Source organism: Geospiza fortis, unplaced genomic scaffold, assembly GCF_000277835.1.
Source record: "Geospiza fortis unplaced genomic scaffold, GeoFor_1.0 scaffold327, whole genome shotgun sequence".
NCBI classification, from domain to species: domain Eukaryota; kingdom Metazoa; phylum Chordata; class Aves; order Passeriformes; family Thraupidae; genus Geospiza; species Geospiza fortis.
Genome location: NW_005054410.1, coordinates 1,038,145 through 1,053,912, shown reverse-complemented (window position 1 = coordinate 1,053,912; position 15,768 = coordinate 1,038,145). Strand labels below are relative to the sequence as shown.

The 15,768-nt window shown below is 35.9% G+C and overlaps 1 protein-coding gene across 1 annotated transcript in view; it reads right to left on the bottom strand.

Annotated features, from left to right (window-relative positions):
• Nucleotides 1-9,363: 9,363 nt before the first annotated feature.
• The window catches only part of INSC (INSC spindle orientation adaptor protein), a 129,788-nt gene continuing 123,383 nt past the window's right edge, over nt 9,364-15,768 (bottom strand). Inside the window, exons 10-13 of the mRNA XM_005426314.3 lie at nt 13,608-13,674; nt 11,873-12,028; nt 11,153-11,229; nt 9,364-9,768 (exon numbers count right to left, since the gene is read on the bottom strand). Coding sequence (XP_005426371.2) covers nt 9,640-9,768; nt 11,153-11,229; nt 11,873-12,028; nt 13,608-13,674 — 429 coding nt within the window. The 3' untranslated portion in view covers nt 9,364-9,639. The remainder of the gene's footprint in view (nt 9,769-11,152; nt 11,230-11,872; nt 12,029-13,607; nt 13,675-15,768) is intronic.

Below are 15,768 nucleotides of genomic sequence, written 5' to 3'. Positions count from 1 at the left end.
TCTCACTAGAAGCCTTGGAAACATATGATGAAGTGTTTTAAAATTCCAGTAGATGTCCCCACTTCTCCCCCAGCAAGTCCTTAAGTACATCTAAAGGAGCTTTTGAAAACTCAGTTTGCACTTCATCGTGAGTTGTGAAAGCACAGAGACTCCTTTTGCTTTGGGTTACATTGTGTTTTGACAGAAAAAGAATATATCCATTTTTCTAATCTGTGCCAATGAATTAATGAGCTTCTAGAGCTCCTGCCACTATTGCAAACCAAGGCACGTGCAGATCAGCTGCCAATGGTGATGTTGTTGCTAATACAAAACAGCACCCAGTGTTGTATTAATTTTTTTCATTTTTCACTTGATACTTCATAAATATCAAAGTTTTAACTGATACTTTGATTGTAACTGTAACTCTGATTGTGACCACAGTTAGTTTTCTAGCGTTCATAACCATTCCCTGCAACATTTCATTTGCTTTTGTTTCCCAAGTTTGTTTCCCAAGCCCCAGTAGTGTCTCCTTCCTAAACATTTGGGTTCAATTCTTTTCAGCTTTTCCTTTCTGCTATCCTCTCCTCTCATGAAAAACGAGGCCTCATGCTTTAGTTCACCTGATTTTCATGGCTACATTTTTCTCCACTCCCACTGGGAACAAGACACCCACAAGGCCTGGATTTTGACATCATGGAAGAAGGCTCCTGCTTCGGGTCAGTTACATCCAGACAGACATTCCCAGTACTTTCTCTTCTTCTTTACACACTAAGTCTCTAGGGAAGAAAATATCTTTAAATTAATATCAATTCCAGGTAAAATCTGCATCTTTGAGTAACAACATAAATGGAAATTCATTGCTTACACTGACTTGACTACTCACATCTGACAATTAATACATTTTCTTAATTAATTAGTTAACAATTATTATTTTAAATTTAATAAATTAGTACATTCCTTTATATTTCTCTGCATCATGAAATAAAACAAGAAAAAATTTACTCTGCTCTTTTTTAAAAGCAACTCAGATCCACAGGACATTGTAATGTGAAAAAACAAATTAAGAAAACCTTATTCTGCTACAGAAAAAAAATCTTTAGTCTACACTTCATTTTCTGAAGAGATTTTAATTATCTTTTTCTTTAGAGACAAATTTTACATTTTCTAAAGAATGTTAGAGGACAAAATTAATTCTCAGCAGTTCCCAGTGCAAGGAAATGTTTTGTGTGACTTTTTTTTGTCACTTTAGCAGGTGGCCCCAAGGGAAGCTGACTTTCTGGCTACATTCACGCCTTAAGACTTGGAAAAGAGCTTGGATGCATAACAGTGTATAATGATCAAGTATTTCTGATGAGTTCAGCAGTGGTTTAAAGATTTCTGAAAGGTTCATTTGCAGGTCTCTAGATTACTTGCTCTCATTCAGATTTCACCCAGATTAAAACAGCCAAACTGACTAAAGACATTCCAGATGTAAGGAAAATTGGTTCTTAAGTATTTTAGGAAGTGAGATAAGATTCACATGCACCCCTTAGACTTTTTAAAATGTCTTTATTCATGGGATCAGGTCACCAGAACAAGTTAAAAAACTATCAAGCACTTTTTAAGAATATTTAAACCATTATTGTTGCAATTCCTTTCCCACCCAGCTGCAAAGGGGCCTCTAAATTACCCTATTGTCCCTGGGATTTGTAGAATAGCAGCCAGAACTAACATGAAACTGAACAATAGCAACACTGTACTCCTTCTCAAGAAAAAAGAAAAATGCAGTCTATGGCAAAACATTGGGCTGTTACATGACAATTGACTCTTTTAGAAGATTCTCTAATTGCTTTCTAATTTTTAAAGAAACAAGCTTTCATGTTAAGCATTTTGAAATTTCTTTCCTTGTTTGAAAATAAGTTAAATTTGAAGAGAGATTTTTTGCTTGAACTGTTAAAAGCAGCTTATTGACAAGATTATGGAAATGGAGGAGAATAATATGAGCAACTGTTCCTGATAAAGTTGGTTAAGTTTTTGCAGAAAATGCTTTACTATTACCAAAATAGTGCTGTCTTTACACAGAAGAAAGGGTATTTTATTAACTATGTGGTGAGTTTGACTGCAGTTTTGTTAGATTTCAGAAAAGCCTGTCATGAGTAAACAAATAGTAAGAAAGATGATTCTTCAACAGGCAAGTGTTACAAATAAAGCAGAAAGAAAGAGGTATGCAGACAAAATCAGAATTATCCACAGGGTTGCAGCTCTCAGCTGTCCTGATGGGAACAGAGAGAAGTTACCACTCAAGGTTTTTGAAAAACTAAACAAGCCCAGAGGGTACTGAGTGAAGGCAGGGGACACCTGAACTCCACAGAGGCCACGGGGCACTCTCCAAATGGTGAGGACTTGCAAAATGCTTTCTTTTGCTTGTATTTCATACATTTCCTGTCCCTTGGCCTCCCACACAGAACACACCTCCAGTCTGCAGCACAGAACTACCACAGTGCTGCAAGTTTTTTCTGATAACTCTGTCATTTCTGGGTTCAAGGTAAAAAGGGACATTAAAACTTCATGAAATATCATGAAAGAAAACAAAATATAATAACCTCTTTGGTAAATCTTTTGCAGAAGTTTTTTATGGTGTTTTTAACATAAACATTTCTGATTTTTTTTAAAAATCCAACTATTTAAGAAAGAATGTTTTCAATAAAAATATATCCATACTTCATAGTGAAAGACATTCTACATTAAAAGTACCTTCAAAATACTTAAAGCCTGAGATCCTGGTGTCAATAACACCTCTCTTCCAAAACCATATTTTAATGATTTAATTTTCAGCAGCCTTTTTTATTATCGCTCACACCAACTGATAGCATTTAAATCTGAATTAAAACACCTGCAATATTTTATTGATACACATAATGAGAAAAGTGAACAAATTTAAAAGGTGATCAAAGGATAAATGAAGAAGGCAGAACTTCCACTGACTATGAGAAGCAACATAAGTATTGCCACATCAAAGGGGCTCTCAGATGAGTTTGCAAGCAACAGAAGTGCTGAAATAATTTTCTAGAAATGAAAAAAAAAGTTTGAAATCAGCTGTTTTTAGTGAATGAAAGCTGCAGCTGAACAGGTGTTGGACACAAAAGGCATCTCTATTACAGCCATGTCAGATCATTAACTGCAAAAAAGCTCCAAAGACATTTGCACACAAGGAATATCCAAGGGTCACAAACAAAAAGACCATACTGGTACTGTCAAAGGAACTGGTCTTTGTTTTCAATATTTTTAAAAATAAATCCTCTTTAAGTGGCCTCAAATGAAAGGAACAAACTTAGAGACCTCAGTATCATGCAAAAGGATGGAAAGGAACGCTTCACTCCTGTAGTTTTTAGCCTACATAGGCAAGAGAAACAAAAAATGAGAATGGCATCAATTAATGAACATTCATCTGGTCTTTGCAGCAGAATCCCAAAATTCCATCTGAGTGCACTACCCAGCATGTTGGTAACTATAAGGATGATGCTTTCAAAAAAGAAAAATAAATAATATTTGAGGAGAAATAGTTGTGAGATGATGATAACAGTGCAAGTCTGGAAAATTTATCTAAGATATCAGACCTAGAGATTGCCTTGATACAGATAGAGCAGTAGGACCTGCAAATACCTTGTAAAAAATGTCACTGTCCAGTTTCACAGATGTTGAGTTTGAGCTCTCAGTAGCTTTCCCTTGTACTGAGCTGAGCTAATCCTTCAGCTGCCATTCACTCTAAAAAGGAGCATTGATCTGTTGCCATCAGGAGGAAAAGCCTAGAGAAAACTAGAGAGGAATGAAGTTTTGAACTACCACACATCTATCATCTATAACGTTGATGGAAAGCATATTCTTGACTCGAGAAAGGGCTCACAACATTTGCTAGCTCAAAGATTAAGCCACAGTAAGCACAGCAACAGAGACTTCTATGGGTTTAGCAATGGTCTTGATAGTAAGGAACTTCCAAGCCAGCTTGGGTTCCTATAGGATAGCAACACATGGCCTATAGCCTGGACCACCTGGAAGTAGTCCTCATTTATCTGTGTCTTACCTGTGGTGTTGCATTGTTCCAGGCTATGCCTTGTAATGAAGTGTACGTTCTTCTTCTTCCAGCTCAGCTGATTACTTTTAGGAAAGAAGGTGCACTGGGTTTGAGGGGATTTGTGTTTGTTCTCTTGTTTTCTGGTGAGCAGTAGTTTGCTGGTATGTGCAATACTATTGATGAGCTCAGTGGTATTTCATGTATTGTCCAGGATAGCTCACTTTGGAGGTCTTACTTAGTGTCTGTTTTTCTTCTCCCTTTTTTTCAAATACAATATATTTTTCTGAAATAATAAACCTATAATCTGGTACATTATCATGAGCTTTATCAATGAGTTGGTGCAGCTATTCCTTGTTTAAAAACAGTTGCAAACAGAATTCATCAGTTAGCACATACCAAACAAGCAAATGATGTCTTTGTCATTTTAAGAGTCTGATCTTGCAAAATTTGCTGGTTTGAGGGAAATTGTGCTCGATATGAAACAGCATGTAAAACCTCAATTGGAAAAGTGCCTCTCATTTGTCTCCAGACTGAGCCTGGAATTCATCGCCCCTGATTTGAACTAAGAGTCAGATGTTGAGGTGTTTAGACAGCTCCCTCAAAGAAATCAGCACCATTTTCCATATTTCTCTCTGTGGTCTAAAGAAAGGACCTAAATTATTTTTCTGGACTATACTTGAACTTCTAATAGTTCATAATTCCCCCCTAGATAAAGCACAGGATCATTTCTTCTATTGATAGGATAAAGTTTTAAAATCATTGATTTGTGTTAATTGCTGCTCTGAAAAAAAAGGCTTTTATTCTTAGTTTCATATTGTAAGGTAACCTTGGGTTACCTCTGGCTCTTCTTTACTGACTTATAGAAGTCAGAAAAAGCAGCATCAAATAGGATTCCCCTAGATCATTTTGGCCCATAATTATTCTTTTGATGCAAGTCAAAACATACATGTCTGTTTCTGGATCCTTTTAGACATACCTTCTTAATTTACCATAATCTCTGTCTCACCTGAGGAACATACAAAATAGACATAAATTGTTAGGTTTATCCTTTCAGAACTATCAAAAAAAAAAGGTTTTTACAATATGGGTATTAAAAATAAATCAGACTAAGTAGATCACTTAGAAGACATATGCATTATTAGGTTTTTTTATCATTTAGGCATTCCAAATGTTGTGAGGGATGTGGACAAAAGCTGCTTAAAACCCAGAGGTAATCCAGAAAGCCTGAAGAAGAGGATGTGAGCAGTGATTTGTAGCACAGGTGATCAGTGATAGGTGAGGCACTGCATTATATACACCTCCTTCACATCATTTAGGCCTTTAGATCCTTTTTAATTTCTTTCCAAAGCAAATTAGCAGCATTACTTGCTACTTTTTATTTTTGCCCCACTGGTTTCCCATACGTTTCTTTGTGTTCTAGGCTCACTTCAATTATTAAAAAGAAAAAGTCAGCAACTAGCTGTTGAAAATGAAAGAGAAAAATATTTGATTTTACAGTGTTTGGTCTGCAGGTCTAGTGGGTTACTTTTATTCTCTGATTCAATGATTATTTGGCTGAAAACTGATTAATTAATAAACTCTTAGTCAGCAGGTCTGCTTGTAAAAGTACCAAAAACATGAAAGTACAAGCTGATATCCCATGCTTTCTCTCAGGCTTTTTGGAGGATATGCTGTTCTTCCCCTTGTTGTGAGAACAATAAACATTTCTTTATGTTCTAGGTGATCCTAATTATATCTATTTAACAAGGTATTTTTTGTTACTTAGTTTCTCAGGAAAAACCTTATCAATATAATAATTAGCAGGACCAGACCTTGGAATGTAACTCTGTTAGAAAACTAGCAATTATACAAATTCACTCCCAAGAGGAAGAAATTTGTCACAGCTGGAAAAAGAAATTCACTCCCAAGAGCAAGCCAAAAAGTAGAAATAAGAGTCTCCACAAAGCATATAAGTATCTAGAATAGATGATCCTGTGTTTTTCTTGCTCCCAGTTCTTTAGCTTGTCAAGGGCCAAATGTATTCACTCACCTTCCCACCAGTTCTGCACTTCCAACTCCAATTAACAAATTCATTCTGGACCTTTCTTTCAATGCTTAATGCCATCTTCCCTCCCCTCCCCTTAAAAATGAGAGCATTGGTGAATAATTTACGTTGTCTAGAGTGCTTCTTTAAATACATTAAATTTAATATAAATTAAAAGTGAATATCAAAGCAGATTCCTCAAAATACAAAGGCAAGGTTATTTTGACTGTTCATTGCTGTTATCTAAAAGGAAATGGTCAACACAGAAATTTGTAACAAGCCATATAAGAGAACAGAATCAGTCTTGTACAAAGGCAAACCCTACAAATGAAGTAACCTTTCGATACCAACAGGCAAACCCAAAAAATAGTTAAGATATGCAATTTACAAAGATATTATTTATTCTTTGTAAATACAATTTTAAATTGAAAAGGTCAGACAAGTAAAATTCCACATAAGTGATTCATGTACCAAGTACACAATAAACAGAGAATAACCAAACTATTCTATGAATGAAACATCTGGACCCTGAATATCTGTAAACAGTTTGAAACCAAAGCTGAAATTTGAAGACATTGTCCAAAGTTGCTGGAGTGTAAATCAAAATTGCAAAGAATCCTGCAGCTCACTGCATATTTGTTAAGCATTTCTAATCTCATACAAAACTGAAAACGTTCAGAAGAATTTAATTGAAACAACAACAATTCTAACAAGTTTGACATTCATTTTCCAGGAAGATGAAACCAATACCTAACCTACATTCAGGCTCTATAGGTCAATGAGTCCACATAAATGAGGTGATTTGGGAATGTATTACACATACTCTCCACTCTTACTCCTACCTGTATATGTATATACACAGGGAGTCCAAGGATTAAGCCATCACAATACTAATTTTAGTGAAAATTTCTTGATACTAAATATTGTATTTCATACTACATTTGAAAGCAAAAATGTTTATTCTGGCTTAAATTGTTCTTTATTGTTTGTTTTGTTTAAAAGCTGAAGAGCCACTTTCAAAGCACATGTGTAGAATCAAGAATTCATTCGGAATCCAGAATTCTCATTCAGAGGTAATGAGAAAAATAAATCAATATTTTTAATTACTTATTATTTCCAAGTCAATCAAGAAGTAAAATTAGAGCTATGTTTATTTTTTCCATAAACTTGAGCATATACAAAAATAAAGTACACAGCTCTAGGTGAAAAAATCAAAACCTGAAATGGTTTTGAGGACACTTAGGCAACAAGAGGTCTGCTGAAATGGCTCTTTCAAGATATTATTTTCTGCTGTAAATAAGAGTTCCACCTAAATGTACTTTTCTTCTGTAATATCAACAGTCACATCTTAATATGAACATATTTAAATGAAAAATATGGGCCTAGAATTACGGACCCATATTACAGATTGAGAGTATCTGTAGTAAATTCAGTCATTGTGGGTTCACATTCCTGTATTTGAGAGCAAATTAGTTGTTACCAACCTGCTCACTGAATATTTGATTGATCTGTTAGAAATTACATGAAAACATTATGAGCCATGATGGCATTTTCTTAATAGCTCTTTCAGTTCACTATGCATGTGTGGAAAATTTCTTTAAATGAGATTTTAAATTTACCTATTATGGGATAAACCCTACTCTATCTAGAAACTCCTATCTCTGGTGTTAGCTGAAGCTGGCAGAATGAGGTTCTGTACAGAAATTCAGTATAGAATTTGATGTGTTTTATCAGGGACTGCCATGCTACCAGAATGATAACAATAGGATTTTATTTTGAATTAGTTTTCTAAGAAATTTATTAATTCATTGTTTATACTAGACATGCATAGCTCACACATGTATTTCTGCTTAGTGAGGAAGGTATTAAAGTCCATCACTAATACAATATTTTTAAAGCTTTACAGTACTATGCATTTTAACAATCTTGGAAACTTAAGAAGCTGTCTCAAAGTAAGCAAAAAAATCAGAATTCATCTCTGTGCTTACTAGAACATCTGATCCAACACTTTCCTTTGAATAGCTGCTCATGACAGAGGTCACTGTATGTTTTCTAAGGTTTTAAAATTCAGTCAAGATAGAGCTGATTATATGAAGAGGTCACAAGAAAGACATTAAGGCAGAGACTTCTTAACTCATACAATCAAGGCAGAAAAAAGTAACTACCTTTGTCTCACTGCTTGAAGCAGGACAGATTTCTCATATACAGAAAATGTGGAAGGCAATCACAGCTTCACGATTTCCAGGTGCTTTTCAACCAAACACCACATAACAATAAAGAAACATTAATTAATTAAGCTGCTTAATATATCTACAAAGTACAGTAAGGAAGGAATTTGGGGGGTGGGTTTTGGCAGATATCCTAGAACCCTGAAGTTGTTGATCATAAAATGATCCAAAGCAATGTTTGGAAGCAATGGAAAAAAAATACAACTTTTTTCATAATCTACAGAATGCTTTGTGAAAAATCAAGGAAAAAAAAACTCTACCAGATATTGCTGGTTGAGTAATTTTCAATAGATGTAGTTTTTCAATGAAAGGAAAAAGAAAGAATTAAGAAGAATGCTCATGGAAAAAAGTTAATTTCAAAATCACATCTGTTATTTAGGTTATCATTGATTTCTCAACTTCCAGAGCTCCTAAGAGTCCCATTTAAGTTTTAAAAATACAGAACTGGTTAGCAAGCCAGAAAAATGAAAATTCAAGTTACAATTAATTAAACTCTTCAGATTATTTAGTATAGGTGTGAACAACTTTTCACAAAAACAGTAACTTGAATGTTAAAAACACGTCTGAACATTAGCACTTCCAGTTCCTGTAAGGCTTGGAAATGAGAAAAAATTGTCACTGTGTAATGGTTTTAAATCATAGGTGGAAAATTTTACATTATGAGATAAAACACACACACACCATCCAAGATTTTTCTAGAATTCTATGGATTTTTTTAGGAAATTTCAGTCAGTGTAAATAAAGAGCTTTCTGTTAGTGTGTATCCTCTGATGGAACACATCTTTATACAGCCTAAGAATGTATTCAAGCATCATTTAAAGCCAGTACTTGAACGTTTTATGGAAATTTTTCTCTCAGTTACATAATTCTATTAGAATATAACAACAGTTAAGAACTGGACTCAGACTGTAATATCCCTTTCATTTCAAAGTATATACTTGCAGCTTTTAGGATTATTTTCTTCCTAATACAGATGAGGCTAAAACATTTTTTTAAAAACCTACAAAATGTCCTAACTGTAGAAAAATATCAGTGAAAAAACATCATCAGAAGCATTTACATCAGAGCAAAAAATTCTTGGCTTCATTACCTTAACTCAACTATATTAAACAAAACATTGTGCTAGATGGCAATGATAAAGTATTGTGTATCTTGGCAGGAAAATAAAATAAAAAATTACCTTTGCAAACCACAGTAATAAGTTTTCTCATTCTGTGCCTTTGCTCTGACAAACCACATGTTCATGGGTTTAGAATAAATAAGTCATAAATAACAATAGGACTAAATAAAATTGTACATGTGTTATCTTACAGTGTACCTATCACCTTCATCATTGTTCAAAGGTTTTTGGCTCCCATTTATACAAAGCTCTCTTCCATATTTGTGCACAGCAGAAAAGAATCCACAAGTCTGGGCTTTACCAGCTGCTGAAAATCTGAATCCTCCAGCCCATCAGGACTCATAACTGCCAGTCTCCTCAGGGCTGCCTAGAAAAACAAAACAGCATCATTGCAATGCAGTTTGGCAAAGGTTTCATTTCAGGTTTGGCAAAGCCTTCATTGCAGGAATCCATTATAACCATACCTAAATAACAGCCAGAAGTCAAACCTGAACTCTGCAGGTCTGTGGGTTCTGCTACCCGGGTAATCTCTCCTCACTGTCTTCATCTGTCAGATGAATCTTCCCTCATGCAAAGTTATTCAATGGCAATTATTTTGGAGCACTGTACTTTTAGACCTGAGCAGCAGGTCTAAGTACAGTGCAAGCCCTCAGACACCAGTGACAATACCTATCAGACCTTGAAGAAGCTTATGTCTCAAGGACCAATTTTGGGCAATTTTTGGCACATTTTTATCAAAAAACATCCTCAGGCAGTTACAAAAATATCAGAAGAAGCAGCATTTCTGAGACAGGGAGGTAGGTAACGTCTCAAGCAATAGGCATGGATTCAAGGAATGTGCAGCAACAACTTTGGTGAGACAGAAAAGTCATAGTCGGGTTTGCTGCCATTGCTCTGTGGTCTCTGCTCTAACCACACAGATTAACAAGTCTTCTTGGCATGTAGGAAGAATAATCACAGCATTTTCTATGCTCACATTTATACTGTCTTCATCCTGAATGAGACCTGCTTAAATGAACAAGCAGCAATAACCAGGCATTACTTTTAAGTTTAGAATAACAGTAATATCATAAAGTACTGTCAAATTATATTCTTCGGTCTTCAGTCACCAGAGCTTGTGCTCCACCCCTAGCTCACACCCATGTCCCCAGAGGCCTCTCACAGAATGCTCAGTGAAATCAGTCAGCTCTGGCATTTGGCTCACAGTGCATGCAGTGCAGGGCCAGCAGATGGGATCTTTCTCCTGAGCAGACAGAGTCTTAAGTTTCTGGTGCCCACTCCTTTCTGGGCACTCTATTGTCTTGATGACACAAATAGAAAAAATTGGATTGCAGTGGAAGCAAGAAATATCTTTTCCTCTTTTTGGATGCTTTACATAAATATTTTCATATATATGCATGAGTGCAGATAAAGGGCTGCTACCCCCATGACTCAAGGCTAATTTCAACAAACATAGAACCATCACAGAATGGAATTTAGGAATTAATGAATCCTTAAATTCCAAAGTGTTCCAAGGAAATTTTCTGGTGCCCAGTAATGTGAAGATGAAGCCATTTTTCCTTATGTGCTTAAATCTTCAATCTGAGGATGAATAATTGACAGTGTACAGGATTATGCTTAAGGGGAAAAGCAGGAGACCCTGACATGAATTTAAAACATTTCTGCAATACTTATGCATTTTGAAATCTAAAGGGATGTTTTTTCCTTAATTTTCCAGGATAAGCATGAAAGGAAGACTAAAACGTACATACCAGACATGCCACTAAGACAGAATCACTGTTATTTCTTTCTGTTGGCGATCTGCAAAGTTTAATCAGGCGAGGAATACCTGAGAGCAACAAAAGAGTGTCAGGAGAAATAATTTAGAAAAACAACTCCTTATTTTGTGATATTTTTTAGATGCACCATATTTATCTTTTTTTAGTAGATATGATCTCTAATGCAAAGATGATATGCAAATACTTAAGGGACCTTCCATGGAGCTATGCAGTTCAGAGCAGTCATAATTAATAGTTGTAAAGCATAAACAAATAAATTGGGTTTACTTGCTGCTGCGATTTCAGAGTGGAAATTGTGACCTCCATTTCTTCCCTACCAATCTTCCCACACACCCTTAAAAAACTCCTACTCAAAGAACACATTTCCTCCCATTGGATTCATCACATCTGGGCCTGCTGGGGTCCCAGTTTTCTGTGCCCTGACAGATCCTGCATAAAGGAATGAGGAGGCAGCAGTGTCAGTTGGCACAGCAAGGCACAGCTATGTGCTGAGTGGATGCTGCACCTCAGGCTCCTCTGGGAAACAAGCCAGAGGTTCATTTAGCTCCATCTCCTCTGTCATCCTCTGGACAGACTCTATAGGGAATATCTCTCACAAAGTTCACCAAGTGAGGCTAAAAATTAGAAAGAGCTTCTCCATGACTGGCAGTTGCTCCCTCTTTCAGTGCCATTAAGCAGGAGACACATCCTTACAGCTGAGTTTTACAGCTGCCTCTGCCACCTCGGGATCGCGGCTGAGCCGTGCCAGGGTCACCGCAGATTTCTGCTGGACTCGCTCACAAGCTGCAGCTTCTGCTGGGTTTCCAGAGGAGGATTTCTCAAAGAGCATCTCCATTAAAAGCTGAACACCTGAAAGAATACAAGAGCCATTTTTATTCACTCTCCACCAAAAACCTCAGTGCAAAAAAGCAAAGGGGACAGGAAAGTTGGGCTAACACAAACCAGCCACTGCCCAAAAAGGGAGAATGGAGAACACATAAATGAAGTCTGCAATTTTGACTTCAGCACCCAGGCACATCTGATCTATACATAAGTTTATCTTCACTAGGAAGATACAGAACTTCTGGAAGTATAAAATGCACTAACTCTTCCCTCCTCTAAAAGTTGGAATCTTAAATTTCACTTAGTTATTTCAGTCAACCAAATGTAATTCCTCATTTACTTCTAAATTAACCTGAAGGCAATGACTAACTGAAAAACCTGTAGTGACATATTTCAGGTCACTAAACAAAGTTTCACTCTCAATTCAAGTAATTATTTTTTGTTTGTTTCCATACTTTTAAGCAAGCCTTTAAAAGTTTCCTTCTCAAACTGTTTAAGGGTATTTTAGAATGAGGAATCCTTTAAGGAAATGATGGAATTCTGTTTCTTGAATTTACTGTATAACTCTTCACTCCAGAAGAGACAATGTTATCCATTGAAGAGGCTTCATTAATTTACTGTTGCCTGTAGGAGTTGATATTCTTCTTCTAGTACCACAAAAAAAATGATGATTTCTCTTTTCTAGATTATTTTAAGTGTAAAGACAATTATGTGCTATTAGACTCCATATGCTATTAGGCATTCAGATTACATCAGGTAGCATCAGAGGATTTCAACTGTTAGAACATTTGCATAAATAATTCAGAGAATTATCATCAGAACCATGCAGCTAGATAATAATCAATCAACATACAAAAAAAAAAGTCAGAGTTGAGAAGAAAGTACCTAAATTCTCCAGCATTCAAAGACCATTCTCAGAATGTAGTCTCTGACTAGCACCTGTTTATTATAACATGAGGCAGACACAAAAGACATTTTACACACAGGATGAGTGCCAACCCCTCTCAAAAGCCAGGGGGCAAATGCTTCTTGTGAAATTCCATGGCAAAGTGTGGACACAAATTTTACTTGCTGTCATTGTCCCTGACAATCCAGTGCAGTACCCAGCATGAATTAGGCCTACTTGACCTAGAAAAGCAATATATGTGAATTTTCACTGTAATTGAATATTTCCCAAAAAAAAAATTAAAAAAAAAATCATCCATCTTACTCTATTGCTTGGCCTTGAATTTGCTGGTAGATGTATTAATAAGGCATTTACATCTTACCACAATATTACCTGTATTACCACAACACAGGTTGCTGAAACACTTTTTACTTTTTTACTACTTTGCTTTGCATCTAGGACTAAGTCACACACACAGAACACCAACAATGTGGTCACAAATGCAGTTTCCTAAAACAGTGGCATTTTATTTCGTTTATGTGGAACCATCTCCAGGACTCATTTTACACCCTGCAGCAATGTGCAATATGCAGCAGAAATAGGCTGCAAAATGAAGCTTTATTAGTGAAGCCTTTCTCTTCTACCTTGTAAGTACTACATTTCCATCTACTCTGACTCTCCAGAAAGAAATAAAAAATACAATTCAGCTAAAATACATACCATTTCCTTGAATGATTTCTGAAGCACACTGGTCCAACACAGACATGTTTGCCAATATTGTTACCACCTGTGGTTAAAAACAGAAGGAAATATGAAGTCCAGTCCTACAATTCAGTAATATTAAATATCATTGTAGTTCATAAAATAAATATGGCGAAATAAAGCAAATATTTGGGAGTGCTGTTATTGCACTGAATCTGTTCAGGTGAAATGCTAAGAAATCCTTGCAAGAGATTTGGAGTTTTGATCTTTGATTAAAGGGAATATTTAAGGAATATTTTCCAGTTTTGTTGAAGTCAAGAATTTTCTGCATATCAAGGCACTGTCTCAAAAGTAACTGGACTTAAAATTCTGTTTATACCTTTCTAGAGATAAAAAACTATGGTTAGGCTTTGTACCAACACATTCCCTGTTGGTATGTGCACAAGCCCATTCTGAGATGTTGATTTACAGAATTTCTTATCCCAAATAGCTTTAACTGTTTTTGAGATTAGGTGTAACTCAACTTGCTTAAAGTGATGCAGCAAGCCACTGACAGAGCCTGAACCCTGTGGTGCTGTTGGCTTTCAGTCAGCCATTCCCTCATTGATGTCACATACTTTCTCACACATCTTGCAAGACATTCTTCTCAGTCCTTCAAATACTTTGCTTTTTGCATGCAGACACATCCCAATATTAACAGCATATGTGAGAGACCAAATAATAAATGCTAGAGATCTTCAGAATGCAAAACAGAAATAATATTCTTTCTTAAGAGGTTTTAAACTTTCTTTAATCTAATTCAGGAAAACTGACCAGACTCAAAAATAAGGGTCAGTTTTGGAGCTGGTTATCAGCTTGTAACAGTACAGTGTCACTTCAGAAACCAGCAAACTTCTTAGATGTAAGGAGGCATGAGATCAAATCACCATTCTGATCTCACTTTGCCATTTCAAAAACAAGGATGACTCATTTCTGATGCTGTGACATAAAGGTCTTCCACTTTTGAAGGTGGTGTTACAGTGTCATCTCCCTGAATAAATATACTTACTTAGCATGCAAATGAGTTGCTGAAACTCTACAGAGTGACAGGTAGAAATATGGTAACTCAGTGTATGTCTATGTATTTATTCCATATTAATTATTAACTGTGTTGCAGGCAGAGTGTATATGTTTTCTCATTCTAAATTATATCCCGTTAATGAAAATTGCTTCCTCCGTGCAGAATCTGTACCCCATGTGGCTCTCTAAGCCACAGATGAAGAATTCAATTAACCACAATTTGAATACATGCCAATTATTCCACTACTTCAAGTTATTTTGTCTAATAAGTATTTTCATACATAAAAATGGTTTGTGTGCATCTTTTGACACCAAAAAATTATTTGAGGTTATAGTTATACTTCCTTCATGTTGATTATGTGGCCCCCATATTTTGCAATATTTATGGACTAGCTTAGAGGGTTTATTTGTAACATTCTCCAGAGGGGGGTAAAAAAGACCCTTATGATCAATGACCATCAAGTTCTACCTATATTATCTTCTAAAATCTTAGTAGGACTCAAAAGGTAGTTAAGCCATAGATTAGCTCACTCCATATGGAATAACCTTTTTTTCCCCCAAGAAAATCCATTTTCCTGTGATGTAAACAATATAACAAAATAGGATAATGAAAAATTTAATAGGCAAGCAGAATAAAGGGTTGACTTTAAAGGTTCTATTTCCCCTACATTTTCGTCTTTTAAAGTTCACTCAACTTACATGAAAATTTCCTCTGTAACACAAACCAAAGTTCAAGGAAGTTTCCTATTGAGGATGAACTCTCTAGAGGAAAACACAAACAAATGTAGACTCAATTTGCTTCAGAAAGTAACACTTCTGTGTGCCCTGGTATTAATGAAGTCTCATCTCTTTTGGATTTTGAGTTGATCAAAAAACATAAATAGATGTTTGTCAGAAGGTTCTCTCCCACTGTAGATTTTTTTTTTCTTTTTGTACGCAGAAGCTCATACTGCAGTCCTTATCTTTGCTTCTCCTCCCATTATCTGGCCCCAAATTTCATAGGGCCTTAGGCAGTCTCAAAAATAGCTATGAAGTCCTGTTGAATCAGCAAACCAGTTCAGATGTTATGGTGAGACATGGAGCACACAAACAGATACAGATAAAAGTGACTGCCTGAGCC